General features: G+C 32.4%; 1 protein-coding gene across 3 annotated transcripts; it reads right to left on the reverse strand.

Moving 5' to 3' along the window:
* Window positions 1-741: 741 nt before the first annotated feature.
* On the reverse strand, window positions 742-8428 carry LOC110600218 (pathogenesis-related homeodomain protein). 3 transcript variants are annotated; one of them, XM_021737011.2, is made up of 11 exons: window positions 8099-8428; window positions 6579-7142; window positions 5744-5909; window positions 5419-5542; window positions 5216-5328; window positions 4756-5112; window positions 3460-3693; window positions 3245-3334; window positions 2681-2731; window positions 1754-1993; window positions 742-1111 (listed from the first exon to the last, which is right to left on the reverse strand). In XM_021737011.2, exons 2-11 carry the CDS (start codon window positions 7130-7132, stop codon window positions 836-838), a joined length of 2205 nt encoding a protein of 734 aa, XP_021592703.1. In that variant the 5' UTR covers window positions 7133-7142; window positions 8099-8428; the 3' UTR covers window positions 742-835. The 3 variants fall into 3 exon arrangements, with proteins under 3 accessions (XP_021592703.1, XP_043806513.1, XP_043806512.1); XM_043950578.1 differs by having other exon boundaries at window positions 6579-7153; XM_043950577.1 differs by lacking the exon at window positions 8099-8428 and having other exon boundaries at window positions 6579-8080.
* Window positions 8429-19816: the final 11388 nt, after the last annotated feature.

A 19816-nucleotide genomic window follows, 5' to 3' on the forward strand; every position in this document is an offset into this window, starting at 1 on the left:
TAATTTTATTTTTTATTAATAATATTTTAAATAACATAAAAAATATTTTTTTTTAATTGTAAAATTTCACTTTTTTTATATTTTAAATTTTTATTAATATCATAATAAAGTGAAATAGAAAATAAATAATGAAATTAATAAAAAAATAAAATTATTGTAATAAAAATATGCATTTAAGCACTATTTTATTACTTAAATAGAATTTTAAAAACTATATTATAATTTACCGTTAATTTATATAAATTCAATTTAACACTCTTGACTATAATTATGATAAATTGAAAAGATTTAACTTTACCATTTAAAATTTCTAAGTGTTGAATATAATTATAAATAATCATAAATTTTTGAATTTTTTTATTTAATACCCCTAAATAATAATTAAATCAGCTATAATATTTATTTTTTTAAAAAAATTTTAATATTTCTTATTATATTATACGATTATGTATATGCATAAAAATAATTATATTTTAAAATATTTATTAATTATTATATATATTATATAATAAATTAATATTTTTATATTTATTTCATTAATACAGTAAAATTGATATATACTCTTATTAATCATTCTACATACTAACAGCTATTAATTAGCCATATACATGAACTAAACTAAACTAAACAGGCCTTGAGTCTTTTTTTTTTTTTTTTTTTTTTTTTTTTAAGGTCATGCAGTTTACTACTTTGTTGACCTTTACGCCCTGTTACAGTGCTTTAGAAATAACCATTAAAACTGAAGAGCAGAGAATGACTTGCAATAGATTAGAAACAAAATATTTACAAGTAAACAACAGTGCCTCGAAAAATATATATGTAAGTTTCCCAAAGATCAAACCTTTTCCCTGATCTCCGCAATGGGAACAAAAATAACAGATTCTTGACGTAACTGGTTTTTGTTTGACTTCCTAGACTTGCCAGTTTGTAGTCCCTGTAATTTCTGCTTCATACTCTCTAGCCTAATCTTGGCTCTACAAAGTCTCTCCATCTCAGCCTCAGCCACTTGAGACATCGTCGCTGACATGGAGTTGCTCCTCCTTTTCCCTCTCTTTGTTTTTGATTTTAACAGATTCTTCAAGCTCATATCATCACTGTACTCAACATTGATCTGAATATAACAAGTAATAAAATAAATATGAGAATGAGAAAACTTTTGTTACGAGTTCCTAGTTTGCTACATGAGAGTAGCAAGCACAAAGCACACAAATTTTAGAATGCTGCTTCCGTACTACAACATTTAAACTATAACCTCCACCCTTTTATTTTTCCATGTCAATAAGTGCTTGGTTATCTGATAGCTCACTACGAGCCCTATTTCAAATAAAACTCGGTTAAAACCAGATGAGATGTCTAATCTACCCATGCTTCAATCACTTGTTTATGAACATTGTCTATTTGCCTGAGTTTCGGTTGCCCATATGTAGCACCCACATGTTGTCAAATGCAAGACAAACAAAAAGCAAATGGCACACATTCATAGCATATTCAACAGAGGTGGTCTTTGGTATATGTGCACATGCATGTTTGTATCATTGTCTCTCATCCAAGGGGACATGTAGCCGAGTCAAGATAATGATCATGTTAACTATCACAGAGTGTTGTAAAAATTCAGATCTTATTATTTACCAAGTTGATTCAATTATGAATAACCAGGCAATCAATAGCAGAAACAGGTTGAAAAAATAGAAGAACACTAACGGCAAGATTGTGGGGATAATGCAGAGGAACACGACTTCGAGCCAACAAATACCTTATTGCTTTTAGAAGGTGATCCAATGGACGCCCTTTCCCATTCATTTTTCTCCAAACTGCTGCTTAGAGACTTTGGATCCTTTCTCTGGAACACCTGATTTGAATTCTGCAGCTTACATATACTAGTTTCCATCAATGCATTATTTAATTCCATTAGATCAGCAGTTTGTTCCTTCATATCATCTAATCTGGGTTCTCTGAGGATTTTGGTACTAGAATTGCAAAGTTCTGTCCCTGCCTGCCAGATGAGATAACAGTCAAGCTTAAATTCTAATGAAGGATGATCTTGATGACTCCTGATTCGCTAGTTTGATCAATTGTCAAAATATAATAACATGATAGGAAATTATGCCTATCCATATATATGTTGATGTGTTACATAGCATACCTGTAATTCCCTTTGCAATAGAGAAATAAAGAGAGAAAGAAATAGAAGTAGATTGGGTTGAGAAAATAAATAGAAAGGGGAGAAGTAATAGCGAGAATTAGAGAAGAGGAGAGAGCAGAAATAGGGAGAAAGAGTTTATCTTGAATACTAATGATCTTGGATATATTTCTCTTTACAAGCAAGTTCCTATTTATACAATTTTGGTCTCATAACTACTTTCTAAAGTTACAATTGACTGAAGAGACTAATCTACTATTTCTTTCTTCCTTAAGTCATAACATGATGCAAACAAAGTAAATAAAAAATAAGCAAATAACATGTAAACAAAATATATTACTTGTTCATCACCTCCAAATATATTATAGTTACTTTCTAGTTCATGTTTGTCTTGTCATAGCATTAATTACTTAATATACCAGAAAGGAAAAAGAATAAATGAGTTGCAACAGTAAAATAAACACAGCAGCCATATAACTCTAGGGAACAAGTACTGATAGACTAACATTTGCATTTACTGAACACGTGCTACAAACTTACCTTTCTAGATTTTAGAGCCAAGTATCGTGCATTCTTGAACCATTTGCTGACCTGAAATTGAAGCTTACATGTGAAAAAAATGGATGACATAATGATATTCGGATAATGATACAACAAAAGCATGGCCTTTTGCCTTGCCTCCCTCACTTCTAACCAAATAGCGTTGGATACAGGTCTGCAGTTCTGCATAGATCTGGTACTAATGATGAACACACACCCAACTATATTGGTTTCTTTTGCATCGCAGCAACTTCAGTGTATGCTAATGCACATAACATTTAGTGAAATAATAACATTTTTATTGGATTAGAAACTAATATTTTACAGAGTTTTACGAGGTAAAATGCTCCAATGGAAGGGACAGTACAAGGCTTGCCTCTTTTACAGGTAAACGAAAGATGTTTTCCTACTTTGAAGTCATTACAATTGTCAAATTAAGTATATAGAATTTCAGGCATCAGATTATCTAATAGCCAATTTTTTCACCTTTTAATTGATTAGCTAATTGATGAAATTAATGTGTCATTCTACCACATAAATAGATCTGATAGGCTAAGTTAATACCTTCCCAGGGTCGAGACCCAATTCTTTTGAAAGGTTTTCCTTGACAGTTCTAGATGGAAGTTCATTCTCAGCAAAAACTTCCCGAAGTCTCTGACAGCACATGAAAGAAATGAAAGGAAACGTTAAGCAATCTACCAAATATTTACTGTCAAAGAGAATAGGGAGGGGAAAATGCCCTAGCAACATGCTTAATATGAGAAATGAAACATTACTACCTCAACTGCAGAAGGGGGAATTCTGAAAAATGGCCTTCTAACATGTGAATCTCGAGAAAGTTTCCTCTTAACTTCAATGGTTTCAAATTTTTTACTTTTCTTCTCACTTTCATACAATGTCATAAGTGTGCTGGCTGCATCTGACTCCTTTTCTCTCCGTTTTCTTTTTCCAGGACCCCAGTCTTCGTCTTCACTAACTTGCTCATGTGCTGGAGCATCCTTTCCAAACATCTCCTAAAATGCAGGGAAAAAATCAATCGATGTTAGAAAAAGGATTATGAACTGCATGTCAATTAACACGGCACAAATAAAACATAAAATTGCTCCACAACTAGATTACATGAAAAAGATTAAAACGCTGAATTAAAAAAGTGTCTGATCTTGAGTATAAATGCATTCAATCAATCAAGGTTGGCTGGCAACCTAATTGAAGAAAAAAAATAACCTTGATACTCAGAAAAAAATAAATAAATACATAAAACAATTTAAGCTTCAATATGAATAGAACTTAATTTCAGATGTTTAAGCTGTATCTTTCCAATGAACGCTGGAGTGAAGGATGTCAACCATTAAATAAAATGGGTAAAGTGGAGTGAAACAAGTTCTACGTAATCTCAAAATAACAGCCAAGTTTCTTTTTTTCTTTTTTTCTTTTTTTTTTTTGGTCTGAAATAACAGGCAAGTTCAAGAGATGTTTTATACCATAACCTAACCGATTATAATGTCTGGAAACAAATATTGGGCAGAGGGAAAAACATTTATGTGAGACTCCATGGCAGAAATGATAATGATAGAAATGAATGTGCAGAAATATTAGGATGAACCAGGTTAGGAATAGCTGCATTTATGAAGGTGGAAGAGGAGTGAATTGAGGAAAAGTTGATAGAAGATAGATGGAGATCGTTTGGTCAGTGGCATTTTAGACAATCAATTGCAAAAGCATGAAAAGTTGAGCAAATTGAAATTGCAGGAGAAAGAAAAGTGAGGAGCACACGTTGAAGGAAGTAGTTACTAGGGAGACAATATGCTCCTCTATCTATCTAAAGACAAAACCTTAAACAGATGAAATAGAGGAAAGCAACCATATGGATGATCTTCAACTAGTTTTTTTTTTTTAATGCTTAGTTCAGTTGAGTGTTAATGACAGCAAGATATCTTTAGAGATAATAACAAATGGGAAGACCACTAGAAAACATTACATCTATGTGGCTTATTCTAGACTCTTTCAACCCTATATCTTTGGTTCTACAGAAAATCCAGAGTTAACAATTTTTTTATTGAATTTCAAGTACTCACATCATATAACTTCTTGTAGTCCACTGCTCTTCGCCGTCTAGGGCCGCACATAATTTCCCCATCACTGGATTCATCAGAATCTAAACTGCTATAAATGGATTGATTTCTAAAATCTGTGCTTTCCATCTCCCACTTCCTAGATCCTGAAAAAACCTCACCATCTGAAGACCAACCCAAGCTAGTCGCACTGCTTGCATCATCAGAGGCATCATTATCAGTGCCTGCTCCACTGATACTGTTCTCCCTCCTTTCAGGATCATAATCATCATCTGCAGAATCATCTGAAGGCCATTCTTGTTCTGGATTCAACAACATACTTCCACCATCAGAAAAATTTGCTTCTTCTTTGAATATATCCTATTTCAGGGGAAAAAACTACTATTATTTTGGTTAATAGAACAGGCAAAGCTTATCTACATAGAAGTTATGAAAGTAGAGCTCTGGAAGATTAATTGATAACCTGCCAAGCGGCATTCACTGAGAACTGGGTCCCAAGATGTGCATTCATAGCTTCTATAATTTCCATCCTACATTCACAAAACTTGCAGTACCATCCCTGATCTCCTGGTGGTACTGCAGATTAAAATAAATCAAATTTTTGGAAGAAGCCACTTGTTTCCACAACTCAAAAGAAAAAATTCACAAGAAAAAGTAAATACTTACTACTTTCAGTGTCCAATGGAGGATCTAGGCATTTCTGGTGAAAAGCACAGTTGCATGTCCCATCACAGAGTACAATATCATTATCTGGGAAAACTTCATTGGATTTGCACTTAGCACAGAATATCTGGATGTAAGAAGGGAAACAAGGATATATAATTATGATCCAGCAAATGAGATACTTCCATTTGGATGTATTTCATTCTGATATACCCAATTACACCTCCATTAAAAAGGATTCACAAGAAGTTTTAACTCTTTTGAGGTTTTACAATATTATAAAAAAACTAACAAAAATTTTAGAAGGAAAATTATTATGCATGCTTACATGTTCATGAGAAACAGATCCATCAGGTGCAATAACCGAATCTTCAATACATCCCACTGTACTAAGTGAATCCAGCTGATGGATTGCATCGCGTATTCCAAGCTTACACTTCAAGATCTGTTTCTTGGCTCTTTGCAGTTCCTTTTCTGGTTTGATCTTCTCTCGACTATAGGAAATCAAGCAAAAAATAAGATCAACAGAAGCTTTTTCCATAAGAAAGCTTGTATGAATATTAAATTTCAGGTCAATTGAATATCCATTCTTTTGTTTTCTAGTTACTATATTTTTATCTTTGGGTCACAAACTCATAATAAGCTCCTGGAACAGGTGCAAAAATTCAAGTGGTTCATATAAATGTGGCATTAAAATTAAGACAAATGATCAGTATTTCCAAACTGTTTTCACCCAATATTTGGACAATGTCTTTTGAGTTAAGCCTAAGCCCAAGCTCAGTCAGGGAAAATTTTCCATTTCATTGTGAGATAAAAAAACAACTGGTAACCATAAGCAGAATCAGCAAGAATAAAACATAACAACCCACAAGGATTCCAAATATAGTTACCTCCTCACTCTGTATTAAGATAGTTCAACTAAAAGCAAGATTAAAGAAAGTGTGAGGATCCAGTACACTCTAATGTTGTGAAACTATATCTATATATATATATATGATCATACTAATTAAAAAGAGGTTAAAACTTAAACAGATTCCTTGGCTAAAACATTCATAACTAAAATTATTCTTTCCAGAGAACTCCTTCCATGTCATTTGAGAAATTAAAGGCTGAACAGAATTCCCTTTTCTTAAAATGGAGTTATGTGATTAAAACTAACATACCTTTGACCTTTCCAGCCTTCCCCAGAGTAAGCATCTATGAGGTTCTGTTCCAGCTTCATTTTAATCAGCAAGTATCTTGCTCTCCTCTGTAAGCGTGATGGTTCATCTAGTTCCACCTTCTCCTTTCTTCTTCTTTTATTCCTCCTCTTGTTAAGGTTTTTAATTGTGACATCCCTGTTAGCCTTTTTCCCATTCTCCTCAGAAGCAATAACAGAAGAATGTTTGCCTCGTGGCTTTGAAGAAGCCAACTTCTTAGGCTCAAGTGCTTTTTTTAGGATTTTTCTACTGATCAACTTTCTACTCGTAGAATCATTCCTGATCCTCCTGCTCGAAGGGTCAGTAACTGTGCTTTTCAGCAAATTTTTACCAATTGCTTTTATATGAGATTGTGATGTTGATTTTGATTTTGGTTTTGGTTTATGTTTTTTGCAATGAGATAGTTTGCTGCCTTTCTTTAACTTGAATGATGCAATTAACACAGATCCATTCTCTGTCTTTGAGAAAGAACATTTGTTAGATTCTTGATGCGTGGCTTTCTTTCCAGCACCCCGCATATTGATCTGTCTGGTATAAAAATATAAACATAGAGTCAGAACAGCAAAATTTGCCATTTACATTTAACTACATAGATATAAACTACCATGCTGGCCACAAGCAAGAAATAAAACCCAAGATGTAGCCAAAAAGATTATTGTGTGAAGTGTGACGTTGACAGTTTTTATCTTTGGCTCCAATCCATCCATCATAAAATTGCATCAACGTAAGTTTTTGCATGGTCAAACACCAGTAAAGCTAATGGAATTTCCCATGAGGCACTTCAAATGTTAAAATGCATAATTGTCTCTTAACAAAAAAAAAGGTATGAGTTAATTAGAGGTATTTCCAACTCCTTTCATGTTTAAACCCACAAGTAGCTGAATAAAGAAAACAAAAGTAAATGCATCATTCTGAAGAAAAGACATAATCAAATGCATCCTTTCTATGGATGAGAATAATTTCAACTAAATACAAATAAAGGATTACTCTGATTAGCAACAAAGAATAATTTATCTAGCTTTTACATGGAAGAAAATTAATTTGAAAGCAAGAAACGAAATATTTGAAAATTATTAAATTCATGAGATGTAGAAAGAAGAAGAGTATAAATGCTTGATGAATCTGCTGCCCAAGAACCACTTGAACCCATTAGCATTCTAGAATGGACATCCATTTCAACAAAAGCAAAACTGATTAGAGCAAGTTTGAAAAATGGGTAAGTTAAAAGGGCAATAGGTTCGATTCCTGCATCATAATTAGACATGATCACCCCCCCAAAACTACTAGAACTAACCCAAAGACAATGAATGAAAGATCAATCTTGATCACACAAAACATCAATTCCAGAAGCACACCAGAAGGGAATAATTGAACCCAAGCCCAAAGACTTAAAATTTACATTACAATCAAAGTGAAGAAACCACGTAAAAGCAAGGAAAAGCAGAAACCGAGCTCAAATCCAACAACATAAAAGAAAAGGGTACCTGAGTAATGGGAGAAAGACAGAGAAGATCTTGAAATTGAAGAGTTCTATAAAAAAAAAAACTCAGCACTATGCAGCAACACTATACGATTGTGTGTTGTAGATGTATTAAGTATGTATGATTGATTTTTGAGGTAAAAGGGCTCCAAAAATTTTTGAAAAATAAAGAAGAAGAGGAAGAAGATGAAGAAGATTGAATGATTTGACAAAGGCTGTGGTTCTTCTCGAAGCGCCACCCAACGGTTTTGCTGCGCTTGCTCGTAAATCGTACTTGGAATTATTTGTCCGATAATATTAATGCTTTTTCTTTAAATTTTCCCTTTTTTCCTAGTTTTTGCAAGCAATCTTAATTAGAAGCATTTGAACTTTTTCAAATTAAGTTCTCCTTTTTCTTATTTATGTAAATTGACATTATTCTCTAATTTAATTTGGAGAAAATTTCACTGCTCATTCTTAGGCTTATGCTAATTAACTAAATAGTGCAAGTTATAAATTTCAATTTGCATCTAAGCTCTTTTTTAATGCTATTTTAGTGTAATTTATGATTTGAAATAATTAATTTTCTCAATTATTTTGTTGACTTTCTGTAAATTAAAAAAAATTATGTTTTAAATTTTTTTTTAATTGAGAATTGAAAATTAAAAAAATAAAATTTATATCACTCTCAGATTTACTTATATCCACTCACCATCAAATTAAATTTCAAAGTATTATTTTTATTATTAAATATTAATAAAATTAATACAGTCTATTTAATATACCATCACGATATTAATAAAATTAAGAGTATAATTAATATTAATTTAAAATTTTAAGATTTAATTGATAAATTTTTAAAATTTGTTGTAATTATAAATAGTATATAAATTACATTTTTCACTTTTCATTTATCTTTTTGACCAAAACTATATTCGCAACCATGTAGGATATTGGACTTCTTTTATTAAATTTGCACTCAAAAGTTTGTTAACTTCTTCCTTAATTACATATTGTCTTTCTGAGGCAAACTTCCTTTTCTTTTGATGTATCGATTTTATTGACTCATCAATAAACAGCTTGTGGGTGATTAGGATCTAGTCTACACTTGTTACATCCTTTGGATACCAAGCAAAGATGGTCATTCTGCATTTTAGTAATTTTACCAAATTATCCTTTAACTACACTACTTAATAAATTTCCAAAGCGTACCTTTTTATCTGCTTCTAAGAAGATTTCTTCTACCGATTCTACTGGTTCTGGCTTCGTATGAGAGTCTGATTTTTCCAGCAGATCAAATGGTATCATTACTTTTCTGAGACTTTTCGTTGAGTGCCTATAGCATTCTTGTGGTGACTTCTGGCTGCCTCGAACAATTGCCAATCCCCTTGGAGCTAGTAACTTTAAACACAAAGCACCCATATTAATTATTATCTCACAGCAATTTAAGGCTGGGTGACTGAGTATTACATTATTAGCGAGTAGAATATCAACCACCATAAATTCTGCATACAACTCCCGCTTATGCTTCTCATCCCCCAACACAAGTGGAAGATTAATGATGCCAAGAACTGCCACGGTTTTATCCCCTAGTCCCACTAACGAGTAGGAGACTTTAGCAAGATTATTTTATCTAAACCCAACTTATTAAATATTTCTAAAGAGAGAAGATTAACGGAGCTACCTGTACCTATCAAGACTTGTCTTACATCATACCTGTTCAACCAAATGTTTATAACTAGTGGGTCATTATGTAAAGTTTATGTCACCCTGTCTATTGGCCCAAACTTTATCTCTTATTTTGCCCATGGTTCTTACTTAACGGATAAGACATCCTCAGGGGTGCATTTATTCTTTCCCTTGCAATCACTAGTGCCACTTGTAATCACATGTATAACCCTAATGGCTTCATTATCAATAGTATTTTCTGGTATTCTTACCTCAAGCTCAAGTCTCTTATCCTTCCTGTCCTTTCTAGCAAACTTCCAGAGTGTTTCGTCCCTTATTAGCCTTTCAATTTTGTCCTTCAACTGCTGGCATTCCTACGTTGTGTGTTTGTGATCTTCATGGGATCGATAGTATTTTGTCATGTCTCGCCTGCTGGCTTTATCAGAGTTAAGCTTAGAAAGCCATTCACATCTCATTTGCTTGTTTATGTTTATGTTTATATATAACTCAATTATATATTGTGATCTTATTTAATAATTTAAATTATAATATTTATATGAATATAAATGTATATAGATGTTAAAGAATTGAAAATTTGAATAGTTATAAGAAATATATATTTAGTGATAAAAGTTTGAAATATATATATATATAAACTGAATATAATCTTGTTTTAATAATTTTTGTTTTATTTACGTGACCAAATCTATAAAATCAAAGTTAAGGTGTTGATTATCTAGTTTAATTCTCTTTTTATATTGGGAATAAATTTTTTAGAAGAAATATTATAGTCTATCTATATAAATTTCAGTTTCATAATAATCTCATTTATTATAAAATAACAAATATTATTTTCAATAATAAACTTGAATCCACTAAAAAATAAACTCAAATAATGTTTCTGTAAAGTATTAGAATATAATAACAATTATTCAATTCTAATAATACGCAAGAGGGAAAAAGCATATGATAAATTTTTACGGCTAATGTAGCAACCCTTGCTTCATTTGTCACTCGTAGGTCCACCTCTCATTTTTCTCAATCATAAATATACTGAAGTTCAGGACTCATGTTAACTAACATCACACATGTAGCTTCCACGTCATCATCAATATGATGATCGTACATATCCTTAACATCATCACTAGCATTCTCATCAAGAACATTGTCTTGATCGGGAATATACAACATTTTTTCTTGCTTGAAAACAATTCAAATTGCGATATTAGTCTAAGAAGTTTAATTTAGTTTATTTGTTAACATCAACTATGCTACGTAGGGATAGATAATTTACTCATGATGGGACTATATTCTATTCACGTAGAGATATTTAATTATTAGTCTCATATATTTTTCTAATTATTAGATAAGATCTTTAATTAGTTTTTCACTATTTTATTCAAATTAATAACCCTATTTATTAATTCAAAAAATCCAGTAGTAGATCTCCTAATAAATTAGGATCTCGTTTAATTTAAATAATCTTGAATTTGTTCAACAAATTATTATAAATTAAATTAGGTAGATAATATAATTTATCAATCACAATTTCTATATGACTCCTCGATCATGTAGATAACAACTCTTTATGTTTATCATATCTTATATATTATGTCTAACTCTTACCCTAAACTTACATGATTATAGATTTTCCAATTAAGTAGAACAATTGTTCAAAAATATCAAATATTTTATAACACTAAACATATTCGGGTGAAATTAACATTGAGTTTGCCGAACAAATTAATAAAAACCGAGTTCTAATTTTATGGTATAACAATGGGTGGTAAGCCATCATATTCTTAACATGTACTTAAAATTTTAATTAGAAATTTTAATTCTAAGATTTTTATTTAGAGCTTATGCATAGATATTATTGTTGTATATCATACATATCACAGCCCTAACATGTCATTCTAATTGGATGATTATGGACATTTTAAAAATAATTTTTTTGAACTGTAAAAGGAACTTAATGATTTAAAAATATAGGTAACATCTTCTTTGATCTTCAAAAGTAAAAAAGGCTCCTCGATTGCACCACATCCAATACTCTATAATTTTCAAGCGTTTTCTTTTCTTTTTGAGCTTATAAAAATTTCTATTTATATATCCTAATTGCATAACTAAAAAAAAAAATCTTGATTTATATTAAGAGGAGGCAGATAGAAAGAGAATTTTACAATCCAGAATAAAAAGAAAAGGCATGCCACACATACCCTATTTAAAAATTATTAAAAATAAACCAATCTCTTATCCAAACACATTTAACTTTTCAAAATTTATCCATAACCATCCATTATCTAAATAAATCATTTTAAATTCATATAAATTAACCATTAATTTATTTTATATTTATTATTAATTTTATATGTTAAAATTAAAAATTAAACAATTTAATATTTTAATTTTAGTGTCAATAAAAATTAATTCATGAATAAAATAATTTTATTCAGACCTCTAATCATATTAAAAAATTAATTTTAACAGTAAATTATAAAATTAAATTTAATGTCATTAATTTTCAAAATTAACTTAATGAATAAAATAATTTTATTTATGTTTCTAATTAAATACATTAAAATTAATTTTAATTATTTTTAAAAATATTTAAATGGTCCAAATTAATAAAAACTATTTAAATTAAATAGTCATTTAATTTATAGACTGAATATAATTTTTTTAATTTATTTTTAGCCTGAAAAGGACCAACTTGAAAACCTTTAAAAAGTTGTAGGGACCAGACAACAATTTGACTTCATTTTCTTCCTAGAGATAATGCCCTAGCCGCCGCCCCTTAATCCAGCACAGTCGACGATCGCTACTCATCGTCCAGCAGATTGCGCAACGGTTGCGCGTCCACCGGCCGACCAAAGTAACACCGGCGATCTTTCATCCTTTCCGTCGACGAGAATAGAGAGGAGAACAATTCCTCTCACTTTCTCCTGCCATTGACGAGGATGCCTGCCCATGCCATGCTTCAGCCACGCCTTGCGAGGCCTCGCCGTCAGCCATTGAGCGATGAGAGCGCAAGGCAACAGCGCGCCTCAACGGTGCACACCGACTGGGTCTCACCTTCGGGCATGGCTGCTTGCTGCAACAGCGCGATGCAACAACACGCCTCGACTGAGATTGACTCCATCGGAAAGGAGTGGAGATTTGCACCAAACCGCAGAACCATCGACGACGACTCTGCTGGATCTGCAGAACCATCGTTCGTGATAATCATGAAGCCACCGGAGGCAAGCACGACAGTGGACGTGGCCCTGCAGTCATGTTCTTCCTGAACACGTCTGGCAGAAATTTGTTTTTTTAATTATTTCAACACTTAAAACATAAAACAACAAATCAAAATAATTTTGATTTCAGATCTCAAAATTTTCAAGAATACCAACTTTTTATTTATCACATAAAATTTAATAAGATTAATTCAATAATAAATATAACTCTCCGTTACGCTTTAATTATTTAAACCGAAATTTGATATTTAAATAAAAAATAATATTTAAAGAAAAAATAAAAAATTTTTATTTTTTTTTAGTAAAATAGAATATCATTGGCTTTGTTTGGATTATTTTAAACTATAAATCATATAAATGCTCAGTTTTTAATAATATCCACATAAATTTTAGAATAATTTCTGTTTCTAACAGTATTCATAGGAAATAACAATGGAAAATTTTTAAAATAATTTTAAGAAAATTAAGGAGGAGAAAAATTTTAAATGCTAATGTTTTGTCTTTTCCATAAATTCTCGAGGCTATCAAAAAATTTCTATCGACCGGAGCCTAAATTCTCATATCTTTCTTTTTCATAAATTTTCGAGGCTACCAAAAATTTTCTATCGACCGGAGTCTAAATTCTCATATCTTGCCTTTTATACTAAAATTTCAGAATTTTATTATAATAGTATTTATTTAATTAATTAATTAAATAAATAAATTGCAGTTACAGTTTAAAATTTTAATTGATAGACAAATAAATTTTTAGATAATTATAATTAAATTTCTACTAAATTAATTAGATCAAAATTGTAATTTTTTTAAATTATAATTTTATTTTAAATATCAATTTATATATAATTAAATCCTATTTAATTTAATTTTTCATTTTATTTTTTTATATAATTTTTTATGTGTGTGACCCATTAAATTTCAAATATGTTAGACAAGGATTATACTTGGATAGGGAAGAAGACGTTTATTCCCTTTTATTCCTCTTTCTTTTGTCTACTAGTGACGTCTAGCTGTCTCTCTGCTATAGTGTCATCTGTCTCTGTCACTCAGATCTATACGTATGGAGGCGTCAGAGCCCCTCTGCATGCCAAGCAGTCATTTAATTCCTCCTTGTGTGCATGCGGCCAAGATTGTGAAGTAACTGGGCTCACTTCCCTTACCTTCTGTCACATTACTGGGCTAAACTTTTTCTGTTTGGCCCGCACTCATGAACCATCCGGCCTGCCCCATTTATCCGGGTTAGGACTCGCGTTAGTGGACCGATTTGTTTGAGGATGGCCTGATGGGCTTTAGGCCTGCATTCTTCTTTAGGGCCTGACCTTGCCCCTAGGAGTAGGAAGCCCAGCGGTCATCAAGTGCCCCTTTACCTCCTCAGCAGTTAATTTATGAGTGATGAGGGGTAAACCCCCAGACCCCATTATGACCGAGCGGCCCGAGGACGACTTCTGTCAAAAACGTCCTTTCCTTGCCTTTACTCTTTTCAAAATTCAAAATCTCAATTTTCTCTAGACTCTTCTTCTCACTTTACTCTCTATGCTTCATCCCTTCCATCTCCTGCAAAAATCTCTCTGAGGTACGTCTCTTGCTCTCTCTAATGGCTGGTCCTAGGCTTCTTGACGTCGTGAATATGAAATCTAACATCACCTCTTCCTCTCTTTCCAATTTCTTTTTCTAGGAGTACCTAGATACCCCCCTTTCCGCATTAGGACTCTTCATCGTAGCGAGATGATTGTTTTTCCTATTTGTAATACCCGGCTAAACTCCGGCGTCGGAATTCTCACTTTCCGACGGAATCTCCATCGGAATCTGGAATATTGAAGCTGGAATCTTTAGAATGGTAAAATAAGTTTTTCATAAAATGAACTTTTATTTGGTTTTATTGTTGGATTTGTGTTAAGGAAATAAAAGAGAAAACAAATTTCAGAGGATTTCCAGATTTGGCCGCCGAACCTTCAAGTTTAGCCGTCGAAGGTTGTTTATCCAGCCGCCTATAAGAGGTCTTCAAGTCCGAAAATGAGGGAGCTTTCTCTCCATTTTCGGGCAGAGGTGAGTCTTTGTTCTCCCTTTGTCGCTCTTGTTGTTTTTCCTTCAATCTCCTTAGAAAATTCATGAGTTTTTCCTTATTTTTGAAGATTTGAGCTTGAATATAAGTTTTTAAACCTTGGGAACCTCCGGAGATCGATTTTTCTCTCATCTCCAAGTAGGGTTGCTGTCACCTTTGTGTCTCCAAGAGGTAAATTTAAATCTTTGCTTTCCTTCTATTTTTTAGAAGTTTTCAGCAAGTTTTAAAGGGATTAAGGGTTGTTAATGTATGCAATGGTTAAATCTAAAGTTTTAGGGTTGGGTTAGGTTGATAATGAATACTTCCTCTTGAGTTTTTGTTGTTGCTTGATGGGAATTAGGCTAGTTTTTATGTCCCTTATGCATGTTGAGTGAGTATGAATGATTATGAGTTGTTGGGTGTGAGGATCGAAGTGTTTGGTGGCTGTGTCCATAGGGCAGAATCGGGTTCTACCTTGCTGGAGAACCTAGGTTCGGCTGCTGAAGCAAGGTTCAGCCGCTGAACCTGCTTGTGGAGGCAGCCTTTTGGCCGCTTAACCCGCCTCCGAAGGTTCCAACCTTTGGATCTGTCTGGGGTTTAGGTCGCCGAACCTGCCCTCGAAAGTCATTGACTTTCGGATCTGTGTGGAGTTTAGGCCGCCGAACCTGCCTCTGAAAGTCTTGACTTTCGGATCTGTGAGGGACCTTCGGCCACTGACTTTCGGATCTGTGTGGAGTTTAGGCCGCCGAACCTGCCCCCAAAAGTCTTGACTTTCGGATCTATGAGGGACCTTCGGCCGCCGAACCTACCGTCGAAAATCCCATGCCCAGCCTTATTCTGCTTGTTTTATACTCATGTTTTGGTATGTTTTAGGGGGTTCTTGGGGAGTTGTTTAAAGTCTTGTAAAAGTTATATTTGGTCCCTCATTTGAGTCCATCTGTATAGGATCGGACTTGGGAGACCGTAGAGGCCTGCAGTGAGCTAGCTGCGTCAATGCTGGCCAGAGGTGAGTAGAACTGAACTAATATACTATTTTAAAGAAATCAAACCTTTTAAGCATGCTCATGTATCACGAATACAATGTTTATGTAATAGGTTGTTTGCATTAGAATTCACGAATATGATGCATTGTATAATTTATTGTTATTGTGGATGAATATTGGATGACCCACTAATCCTCGAGTATGATATGTTATGATAGATATGGAAAGACCAGGACTTGTCCATTCTACGCCTCTGGCACTATGTAAGGGAAAGACCAGGATTGCTCATTCTACGCCCCTGGCATTATGGATATATTATGATATATTTAAGAGGAAGTCTTGAAGAGCACCCGTCGTGGACCGGGCACTATTGGAATTTATAGAGGGTTACTGGTGACAAATCCATCTTGATGAGAATTGTTTGTGTTGTGACGCATTTCATTCGATCATATGTTTATTAAACTATTTTTATGTTCTGCTCACTAGGCTCTTGTAGCTTATCCCTTTCCTCTAACCCTGGGTTTGAAAGATCAGAGTTAGCTCGGGAAGTCGGCTGAGTTGCTGGTATAGTCTTTTGTAATAGTATAGATGTAGACATGTGTTATTTTATGGTTGTAGAATTGTGCTTTGCCCTAATTTTGTCCTTGTAATCCCTGTTTACATGATCCTTATTTAAAAGTTTTAGTTATGAGTTATATTTGGCCGGCTGTTTCAATTAACCTGACTCTGATACCAATTGAAACAGTCCGGTCCGAACTGACTCAAATAACTTTTGGACCCACTTTCTACTTGACCCAAAATTGTTAACCCAAGTTATTTAGTAGTTTCGTACTAGCTATTATATACAATTCGAAATTGTCGTAATCTGCCGATGTGGGATTGAGTCCCAAGTAGGCAGCTGACCATTACAGTATAAATATAATATTTATTTTAAAGCATGTAAAATTTGCAGAGATATGACAATTAGTTTCATAGATTCCAAACAGTCTAATGGTTGTATACTCCACTACAAAAATCATATAATTTATTGCATGAGATGCTACAAATGAAAATAGAAAATATATTTTTGGTTCTATGTGTATTATGGAATGCTGAAGCGATCAGTTTGGAACAATTTCAAAAGATTTATGATTGTGCATTCAAATATATAGAAGCTAGGCAATTTATTACATGTGATGCTACGAAGTTGTTATGGATTTAAATATTCTCAGAGATATAATATTGGTGTCCTTGATTATATCAACGGTTATCCCTTAGCTATGAAGGTAATGTCTTGTCTAAGACAAAGGAACAAAGGTCTTGCAAAATGAACTAGACACTTAGATGCCTAAGTCTTTATTAGAAAACAAGTTGGAAATGCAGGAAAATGGTTTTTGATGTGAAATCAGTTGTTCCATTCATTTAAGCTATATATGTACCATAGTTGTACAGTCATCTTAAGAAGATGGACACTGTATATTAATGGTAATGGCTCTAGTGCAAGTGGGAGTTTGTTAGGAATATGTGCCTTAGAGCCATATACTATAGTATTAATTTGACATAATTTTATATCTCTAGACATAAACAGTTTAAGTAATTGAATGTTGTTTAAATAATTAAATATGGTTTATTATTCATTAGCTTTTGGTAGTTGTTCCATTCTCAAAGGGTTGAGAATATGATAAAGGAATATATTTATACAAAATACTATAAAAAAGTTCACAGCCATAGGATGCCTCATTGGGAATGATTCATCCAGAGTAGATTGTCACATCTATTTTTATCGATTAATTAATATAGAAATACTGATGATAGTAGAGTCGTGAGTCTCATACTATAAGACATGTGATGTCTAGGCAGATATATGAGATACTTATAGTAATGAGTGGACCGAATAAGTTTCTTTTAGATGAAGAACGCATAGAGTTTACTCTTGTTAATGTTCATTCATCTATATCATAATAATGCATATAATCCTTAGACTTGAGATGAAACTTGTCTCATATAGCGAGTTGTTGGCTCAAATTAGTTGTACATGGAGGTAAAGGGTCAGCCAAGATGAGATTTGTTACTCTAGGTAAACGGACGAAAACATATGATCGTATTAATTATTCTTGATAATAAATCCTTGGCCGAGGTAGCTTTACTTAGTTAAACAAAGGAGTTTTCTAATATAATTCTTATTAATCAAGAATAATTAAGTGAGGTCATACGATTCCAGATTATTAGGGTTTGACATTTATCATGACCCTAGCTTGGATCTAGATTTATGATCATAGTTCGAATTAAATAGAATAATACATTTATTATTAATTCGCTAGCCATTGTGTGTTATACTAGTTACAAACCATGGTTTTTGAGAACTGAGAATGCATGAGATGTAATTCCAAGTATGTGAAAAGATTGTTTCATTCTCATTGCCAACTGACTATGAACCAAAAAGTCACACACATAAGAATCAATCCTGATAAGATTAATTAATTAATTTAGTTAGCAATGTAAGTTGCAATTTCTTGTCATAACTTGAATTAAATTCAATCATGATGAGTTAAAATTAAATTTAATGGAAATAATGAATTAATGTGATTAATTCTATCCATGTAGGATATGGATTTTAAAGAAGAAGATGAATTCATGTGATGAATTCTATCTTATAAGACATCAATTTTAAACAAGAAAAAATAAATAAATTCTATCCATGCATGTAGAACATGGATCTTAAGGAAGAAGATAAATTCATTTGATAAATTAAAGCCATATAGGACATGGACTTTGAAGAAAGTAAAAATATTTTACTAGGCCATACTTGATATGACAATTAATGTAATTAACTGATAAGAGAATAATTAGTTAAATTAATAGGATTAATTTAATTAGTTTAGATTAAAATTAGTTTAGATTTAATAATAAACATGTGTATGACACATGCAGAAATTATTTTTAAGATCTGAATTAATATATAAGTCGAACTTTCATTCCATGTGAACTTGAGTTGTTTAATAGTAAGATCTCATATTAGGCTCAAGATCAAATATTAGTAAAGCCTAATAATTTATTAATACTGATTAATAGATTTGGTTAATTAAATTAATGAAGATTGATTTAGTAAATTAATAAGATTAATTTAGTTAATGAAATTAATAAACTATTACATGTATACGATATATGGAAAATGCACTCTAACCTAAATTAATTTTATATATGGTTTAGGGGTTATTTAGAAAGAGTTTAGGGATTTAAATCCATAACCACTGTCTATCCACCCCAAGGCTTTATAGAGGGGAAGAAAGGTGTCAGAGGTAAGCTTGAGCCTCATTTTGTTCCACTAGAAAATTGAGAGCTCCTTTCTCTCCCGCTTCATCTTCCACTTCTCCTCTTGCTCTTATTTGTTAAGAGAAAGTATTTTTATCTCGTGAAAGTTAAATATTAACTCTCCAATTCATTCCACCTAAACTTAAGGGAAATTTGGAGATGAAGGATTTCGGTCATGGGTGGTGGATCATGTTGATTGATATGGACTGATCAAAAAGTCTATATTTGAAAACCTAAATTCTATTAAAGTGAAGATTAGATCTGCGCTACGAGAGACATAATCCTAAACTTTTGTAGAATAGTTAATCTCTAATTTTTTCCATATTGGCTAATGCGTTAGTTTTCTTAAACACAAATATTGAGTGATAATTTTTATATTCATACTTAAATTTATTAAATAAAGTTAAGAGCATTGAGCATAATATTATAGTAATTTAAGAAAAATGTAAAAACTCTGATTTTGTCCAAATCTATTTTTACTTCTGCTGTTGGTTAAGGTTATAGAAAGCTTTCAAAAACATCGA

This window comes from Manihot esculenta, chromosome 14 (assembly GCF_001659605.2).
Source record: "Manihot esculenta cultivar AM560-2 chromosome 14, M.esculenta_v8, whole genome shotgun sequence".
NCBI classification, from domain to species: Eukaryota; Viridiplantae; Streptophyta; class Magnoliopsida; order Malpighiales; family Euphorbiaceae; genus Manihot; species Manihot esculenta.